This window comes from Haliaeetus albicilla, chromosome 29, assembly GCF_947461875.1.
Source record: "Haliaeetus albicilla chromosome 29, bHalAlb1.1, whole genome shotgun sequence".
NCBI classification, from domain to species: domain Eukaryota; kingdom Metazoa; phylum Chordata; class Aves; order Accipitriformes; family Accipitridae; genus Haliaeetus; species Haliaeetus albicilla.
This window is the reverse complement of record NC_091511.1, coordinates 2,942,334-2,949,598: the sequence shown is the minus strand read 5'-3', so window position 1 is coordinate 2,949,598 and position 7,265 is coordinate 2,942,334. Positions and strand designations below refer to the sequence as shown.

At 62.4% G+C, this 7,265-nt stretch overlaps 1 protein-coding gene across 1 annotated transcript in view; it reads left to right on the top strand.

Moving 5' to 3' along the window:
• ABCF1 (ATP binding cassette subfamily F member 1) overlaps nucleotides 1–7,186 on the top strand; it is an 8,040-nt gene extending 854 nt beyond the window's left edge. Inside the window, exons 2-26 of the mRNA XM_069773864.1 lie at nucleotides 173–326; nucleotides 401–484; nucleotides 652–784; nucleotides 968–1,002; nucleotides 1,224–1,328; nucleotides 1,435–1,500; nucleotides 1,585–1,650; nucleotides 1,727–1,813; nucleotides 1,920–2,012; nucleotides 2,127–2,252; nucleotides 2,793–2,893; nucleotides 2,997–3,082; nucleotides 3,199–3,338; nucleotides 3,408–3,556; nucleotides 3,636–3,719; nucleotides 4,141–4,265; nucleotides 4,360–4,472; nucleotides 4,852–5,023; nucleotides 5,179–5,253; nucleotides 5,388–5,458; nucleotides 5,742–5,774; nucleotides 6,149–6,317; nucleotides 6,655–6,719; nucleotides 6,799–6,871; nucleotides 6,958–7,186. Of these exons, the coding sequence (XP_069629965.1) occupies nucleotides 173–326; nucleotides 401–484; nucleotides 652–784; nucleotides 968–1,002; nucleotides 1,224–1,328; nucleotides 1,435–1,500; nucleotides 1,585–1,650; nucleotides 1,727–1,813; nucleotides 1,920–2,012; nucleotides 2,127–2,252; nucleotides 2,793–2,893; nucleotides 2,997–3,082; nucleotides 3,199–3,338; nucleotides 3,408–3,556; nucleotides 3,636–3,719; nucleotides 4,141–4,265; nucleotides 4,360–4,472; nucleotides 4,852–5,023; nucleotides 5,179–5,253; nucleotides 5,388–5,458; nucleotides 5,742–5,774; nucleotides 6,149–6,317; nucleotides 6,655–6,719; nucleotides 6,799–6,871; nucleotides 6,958–7,124 (2,572 nt within the window). The 3' untranslated portion in view covers nucleotides 7,125–7,186. The remainder of the gene's footprint in view (nucleotides 1–172; nucleotides 327–400; nucleotides 485–651; nucleotides 785–967; nucleotides 1,003–1,223; nucleotides 1,329–1,434; nucleotides 1,501–1,584; nucleotides 1,651–1,726; nucleotides 1,814–1,919; nucleotides 2,013–2,126; nucleotides 2,253–2,792; nucleotides 2,894–2,996; nucleotides 3,083–3,198; nucleotides 3,339–3,407; nucleotides 3,557–3,635; nucleotides 3,720–4,140; nucleotides 4,266–4,359; nucleotides 4,473–4,851; nucleotides 5,024–5,178; nucleotides 5,254–5,387; nucleotides 5,459–5,741; nucleotides 5,775–6,148; nucleotides 6,318–6,654; nucleotides 6,720–6,798; nucleotides 6,872–6,957) is intronic.
• The last annotated feature ends 79 nt before the right edge of the window (nucleotides 7,187–7,265 follow it).

The following is a 7,265-nucleotide window of genomic DNA, read 5'->3' as shown; positions in this document are numbered from 1 at the left end:
ATTGTCCCTTTAGGGGGACATTAACCCTTTTGGGGGGGCATTAATGCTTTTGGGGGGTCTTGGGTGCGTCGGTGGGGTGGTAAAGCAGATGGGAGGGAGGGGGAGCACTGGGATGCTTGGGGCCTGTAGCCTGTTGTGGGGGGACGGGACAGGTGGGTCCCTTGGGATGGAGGTGGCTCTGGACACCTGGGTCCCTCAGGGCAGCGTGGGGTGGGTGGGGCAGGGCGTGGCCAGATGCTTTGGTCCCCGACGCCGCCCCCCCCCCCCTTCCCCGCCCAGACCAACCAGTGAAGAAGGGCAAGAAGGACCGACGAGGCAAGAAATCGGTGAGCGCTTCACCCCTGACCCCTGACCCCTGAGCCTAACCCTGCAACCCCTGACCTTTGCCCTTTGCCCCCAGTTTTTCGAGGAGCTAGCAGAAGAGGACAAACCGGCACCTGCTGAGAACCCCACCCCCCCGGAGAAGGAGGCGCCGGCCCAACAGGTTCGTTAGGGCTGCGCTAATGAGGGGGGGAGACCATTGAGGCAAAGGGGGTGGGGCTAGAGGGGGTGGGGCTGGGGGGACGCTGGGGAAGCTGGGACTTAGAACTAATGAATGGGGTAATGATAGGGATAATTAAAGAGGGGATTAACGAGGTGTCATCCCCCCAGGCCTCCCGGCGGAAGCGAGACCGGCGGAAAGAGCGGCGGCGGCCGGGGGCGGAGCCTGAGCCCGAGGAGGTGGAGCTTAGCCGGCGCCTGCAGGAACTGGCAGCCGCCGGCAGTGAGGATGAGGAGGAGGAAGGTGAGTCCCGTGATGGGGGGGGGGGCGGTCCTTTATTACCCCCCACCCAGGAGTAGCGAGTCCGCCCGGGCTAGAGCGTCCCCACCAGGAAGTGCTGGGCTGGGTCCTCTCTAGGCTGTGGCTGATCTGCAGCTCTATGGTCTCTCCCTAACCCTGTCTCCCCCCTCCGTGTCTCCCCCACAGCACCAGCCCCAAGGAAAGGGGGGAGGAGAAGGAAGGTGAGCACATAGCAGGGGGAAGGGCCCCCAAAAATAAGAGGGGGGGGGAATTTGAGGGGAGGGACACCCCAAAATTGGGGAGCAATGGGAAAATGGGGGAGTGAGGGAAAGGAGCCAAGATTTGAGGGCGGGGGGTAAAACTGGGACCCGCTGAAATTTGACGGGAAGGAAGGAAATATTTTGGGGTCCCCAGTCCCCACCCCCCTGCATCCCCCTCCCAGGGTGGCAATGTCTTCGCGGCACTGAGCCAGGAACAGAGTGAGGAGGAAGAGGAGGAGGAGAGGAAGGGTGAAAGCTTGCGGCCCAGCAAAGGCAAAAGCAACAAGGTAGGGGTAAACCGGCTGCCTGTTTTCGCTGAGAGAGGGTGGGGGCACCCCAAAAACTGGGTCCTGTGTTGGGGGAGGGGCCCAGATGCCTGACTGTTCCGGGCAGGAGGAAGAGGAGAGTGATAAGAAGACGAAGAGTCGCAAGAACGAGAAGACTAAGGGGAAGCGGCAGGTAAAGGAACAGTTTGGGGGAGGGGGCAGCCTGGGGTGGGGGTCCCCACACTTTGAGGTCTTACCCCACTTTTCCCCCCCTCAGGAAAAAGCCCCCAGCGAGGATGAGGCTGAAGGCTCCGATGAGGATGCACAGCCCAAAAGCAGGAAGGTAAAGCGGGGGGCAGGCAGGGCAAACCCTCTTTAGTGGGGGATATCCCCCCCACTGCATCTGTGTGTCCCCCCAGCCACAGAACAAGTTCGCGGCTTTGCGTGATGATGATGAGGAGGAGGAAGAAGACGAGGCTGAAGAACCTGCGAAGGGCGACGAGCCTGTGAGTTCCTTTGGGATGAGAGGGAAGGTGGGGGGATGGGGGAGCCACCCAGATGCCTGAGGCTGACTGAGGGGCTCGGGGTGGGGGGGGGTGTCCCCTGTCACAGCACGAGGAGGAGGAGGAGGAGGAGGAGGCCGGGAGGAAGGCCGAGCCCGACGCCCGCGTCAGCAAGAAAGAGAAGAAGAAGATGAAGAAGCAGGTAAAGGTGGGGGGGGTGGAGCCTGGTCCTAAATGGGTGTGCCTTGTGAAGGGGGTGTGGCTTGTTATTGACCCCACCCCTTTCTCCCCCCCCTTTCTCCCCCCTACCCCCAAGATGGAGTACGAGCGACAGGTTGCTACCATAAAGGCGGCGGCGGCAGCGGGCGAGAACGACTTCTCGGTGTCACAGGCCGAGCTCTCCTCGCGGCAGGCCATGCTGGAAAATGCTTCTGACATCAAGGTGACCCCCAAAAACCCCCCTGGGGACCCCCAAAACTCCCTGGGACCCCCCCAAATCACCCCAAAACCCCCCCAAAGTCCACCCAGGTGGTACCTACCTCTCCCCCTCCATCCTGGTGAGGTGGTATCTCCCGTGTGCCCCCCTGTATTACAGAGGTGGTATCTTCCATTCCCCAGTGGGCTGCCCCATTGTGGTGGGAAATGGGGGAACTGGATTATACCATTATACTGGGAAATGGGGAAACTGGGATAAACCACTGTACTGGGAAAGGGTGGGGGGAACTGGGCTATGCTATTACACAGGGAAATGGGGGTCTGGGCCGTACCATTATACTGGGAAATAGGGAAACTGGGACAAGCCACTGTACTGGGAAGAGTGGGGGGAACTGGGCTATACTATGATGCAGCAAAATGGGGGGACTGGATCATACCATTATACTGAGGAAAGCAGGGGTGGGTCGGAGGGGCTGGGGGGGGTGAGGGGGCTGTCCCATTATCCCCGGGGGGGTTTCCTGACCCCCCCCCCGACTCCCCATCGCAGCTGGAGAAGTTCAGCATCTCGGCCCACGGGAAGGAGCTCTATGTCAACGCCGACCTCTACATCGTGGCCGGGCGCCGCTATGGCCTCGTCGGACCCAACGGGTGGGTGCCCCTCACCCTTGGGTGGCGGGGGGGCTGTGGGGAGCGAGGGGGAATCATCACAACCCTCCCCCCCAGCAGTGTTTAACCCTTCCTTTCCTGGCAGGAAAGGGAAGACAACGTTGCTGAAGCACATCGCGAACCGGGCACTGAGCATCCCCCCCAACATTGACGTGCTGCTTTGTGAACAAGGTGCGCTCGGGGTTCTGAGGGGGGAGGTCTCCTAGATCCCTAGGTCCCCCAAAAACACCCAAGTTCCCCCCAGAACGCCTGAGACTCCCCCCAAAAACCCCTTCCCTGTCCCCCAGAGGTGGTGGCAGATGACACGCCGGCGGTGCAGGCAGTTCTGCGCGCCGACACCAAACGACTGCGGCTGCTGGAAGAGGAGAAACGACTACAGGCGATGCTGGAAGGGGGTGACGACGCGGCTGCCGAGCGCCTGGAGAAGGTACAGGGACACTTGGGGACATCGGGGAACCCCTGCGGACTCCCTAAATTTACACCCACCCACTCGTAGGTATACGAAGAGCTGCGGGTCATTGGGGCAGCCGCCGCAGAGGCCAAAGCGCGGCGTATCCTGGCTGGTCTTGGCTTCAATCCCGAAATGCAGAACAGAGCTACCAGGAAATTCTCCGGTGGGTGGCGGATGAGGGTGTCACTGGCCCGGTAAGTGGCAGGGGAGGGGATGTTGGGGGGGGGTGACAGGCGTCACCGGGACCCACTGGTGACACCAGTGTCATCTCAGGGCCTTGTTTATGGAGCCGACGTTGTTGATGTTGGATGAACCCACCAACCACCTCGACCTCAACGCCGTCATCTGGCTCAACAAGTGGGGACGGGGGGACAAGGAGGCGGGGACAAGGGACAAGAAGGGGTTCCCAGGGGTGGGGGGGGGGCGGGACCCTGAGAGGGGGTGGTCCCAAGGGGGGGAATGTCCCCAAGGTGGGGTGACACCATGATGGGGTGTCCCCAAAGTGGGATGTCTCTAGGGTGGGGGTGTCCCCAAGGTTGGGGTGTCTCCAAGATGGGTTTCTCCCCAGGGTGAGGGTGTCCCCAGGGTGGGGTGTCCCCAGAGGGGGTTTGTCCTCCATGATCTGAGCTGTCCCCAAGACAGGAGAGTGTCCCCAAAGCAGGGTGTTTTGCCAGGTTTTTCTCTGAGATGTGATTCCCCTGTGGAGGGGAGGGTTGTCCCCACGTCGTCCCTTCAACATCCCCCCCGCTGATGTCCCCATCCCATGTTCCCCCTCCAGCTACCTGCAGACCTGGAAGAAGACGCTGCTGGTGGTGTCCCATGACCAGGGTTTCCTCGATGATGTCTGCACTGACATCATCCACCTCGACGCTCAACGTCTTTTCTATTACCGGGGCAACTACAGTGCGTGGATGGCGAACAAATTAGGGGGGGGGCTGGGGCAATTAGGGGGGGTTATTTGTGCCCCCCAAATGTCCTGCTCCGTTGTCCCTTGCAGTGACATTCAAGAAGATGTACCAGCAGAAGCAGAAGGAGCTGCTCAAGCAGTTTGAGAAGCAGGAGAAGAAGCTCCGTGATCTCAAGGCTGGTGGCAAGTCCACCAAGCAGGCGGTAAGCAAGGGGGGGATCCTTCTGGGATCCATTCCCTTGGGATCCACTCCCTGCCCCACCCCTGGATCACCGTTTGCCCCCGGCATCTCTCAGTTCCATTGTGTCCACCCCCAGATCCTCATCCCGGGGACCCCCATCCCTCCAGGGATCCCTCCGCTTCACAACAGGGATCCCCGCTGGGGGTGGGATCCGCTGCGGGGATCTAGAGGGATCTGGGGGCCGGATTGGTGCCAGGGGCAGTTAGTGGGGCTGTTATCCCACAGGATTTCCTACAGTTGGATCCTGCCACGTAACCCAGCTCCCTAGAAAAGATCTGGTGATGGGTGCAGGAGGGATTCAGCAGATCCCTGAGTGAATCCCCCTACCTTACCCCCCCCAGGAGAAGCAGACGAAGGAAGCACTGACGCGGAAGCAACAGAAGTGCCGGCGACGGACGGCGGCAGAGGAGGCGGCCGAAGCTCCGGAGCTGCTGAAGCGACCCCGGGAATACACCGTCCGCTTCACCTTCCCCAACCCGCCCCCCCTCAGTCCCCCCATCCTCGGCCTCCATGGTACCCTGGGGGATTTGGGGGCCTGTCGGGGGGTGTTATGGGGCAATTAGGGTGACTTGGGGTGCTGGGGGGGGGGCAGGGGACAGTGGGGGGGTCAGAGGGTATTTTGGGGGTGTCTGGGGCCTCCCCCCAGCTCAGCTCCACCCCATCCGCAGGCGTCGACTTCGGCTACGAGGGGCAGGAGCTGCTCTTCCGCAACCTCGACTTCGGCATCGACATGGAGTCACGGGGTGAGACCCTACGTAAACATCGCGGGAGGGGTGTGGGACCTTACGATAAGATGTGGGGGGGGGGTCCCGCTAGACCCTACAGTAACACGAGGTACTGGGGGCTCCCCCTTTTTTCTCTCTCCTGTCCCCCCCAGTTTGCATCGTGGGTCCCAACGGTGTGGGGAAGAGCACGCTGCTGCAGCTGCTGACCGGGCAGCTGACGCCGGTAGGGAGCTCCCCCCACAAAAAATGGGGGGGGTACACCCCCAAAAAGGGGGTGTGTGTGTGTGTGTCAGTTTGGGGGGACTTCTCTGGTTTTTAGGACTCCCCTGGGGATCTGGGGAGTTCTCAGAGGGGGGAGACCCTATAATAACACCCACACACACACCCTGTGAGGGGTTTGGGGTGTCACTGGGGCTGAGGGGGGGGGTGGGGACCCCCTGGGGCTCGGGGGAGGGGAATGGATTTTGGGGTCATGCCCCCCCCCAACACGTGTCTGTCTCTTGCAGATACGGGGGCAGATGCGCAGGAACCATCGGCTGGTGAGTGGGGAGGGGGTGTGGCCTCTGAAAGGGGTGTGGCTACAAGATGGGGTGGGGCTCAGAAGAGGGCGTGGCTTTGGAAGGGTGGGGGCATCTAGAGGTGGAGGTGGGGCTGCAAATGATGGGGTGGAGCTTAGGGTGGGGGCAGAGCATCAGGGTGGGGGTGGTCTGCCCAAAGGAGAGGGTGGAGCCTATGAGTAGGGGCCGTGGCTCATCACTAGGGGGCATGGCCTCCCAGCAGGAGTGGGTGTGGTCTCACCCCTGCAGCAGGCTGTTCCATGCAGCAAAGCAGAAGGGGGGGGAGGTTAATCCCAGGGGTGTGGCCGGTGGGCGTGGCCGGTGGGCGTGCCCTGACCCCACCTCCTCTCCCCCAGAAAGTGGGTTTTTTCAACCAACAAGCAGCCGAGCAGCTGCGGCTGGAGGAGACAGCAGCCGAGTACCTGCAGCGCAGCTTCAACCTCCCCCACCAGGACGCCCGCAAGTGTCTGGGCCGCTTCGGGCTGGAAGGACACGCCCACACCCTGCAGATCGCCAAGCTTTCCGGTGGGGGGCGTGGCCTGCACCCAAAAGGGGCGGGGACAGCGCCTGAGGGGGTGGAGTGGGGGGTGTGTTTTGTTGTGGGGAAAGGGAAGGGGGCTGCTATGGAGGGGGCGGGGCTTGGGTGTAGGGGCAGGTGTGTGCCATGGGGTGGGTGGAGCCTCCTGATCCCGGGGGAGGGGCTTTGTTCAGGATTCAAAGGGGTGGGGCCTGCTGGTGTGGGCGGGGCTAAGAGGTAGAACGCTGGGGAGGGGAAGGGCTGAGTGTTACTGGCAGGGCTCAGAGCCTATCAGGGAGTGGGGGGTGGAGCTACCCAGGGCTAAGCCCCACCCCTTTCCCGCAGGAGGGCAGAAGGCCCGGGTGGTGTTTGCTGAGCTGGCCTGCCGCGAGCCCGATGTCCTCATCCTGGTGAGCGGGCGGGGCGCGGGGGCGGGGCTCCTGGACCCCTCCCCTCCCCAGGGTCCCTCACCCTCCCCTCCCCCGCCAGGATGAACCCACCAACAACCTGGACATCGAATCCATCGACGCTTTGGCCGACGCCATTAACGAATACCGGGGAGGTGAGGTGGGGGGGAAAGATGGGGTGGGGGCAGGGCAGCATGACATCATCGCCACCTCGGCGTGACGTCACCGCCACCGCCTGCAGCCGTCATTGTGGTGAGCCACGACGCCCGCCTGATCACGGAGACGGGTTGTCAGCTGTGGGTGGTGGAGGAGCAGGGCCTCAGCCAGATCGACGGCGACTTCGACGACTACAAGCGGGAGGTGCTGGAGGCCCTGGGGGAGGTCGTCATCAACCGCCCCCGCGAGTGAGGGGACGCTGGGGGGCACCGTCTGTGCCCCCTCCCCCCCCAGTAATAAAGAGGAATGGTGCACCAATGACTGGAAAGCGCCTTGATTTAGGGCTGCCGGCAGTAGGTTCCAGAGTCAACGCCATCAGTGGGTCCCAGAGCG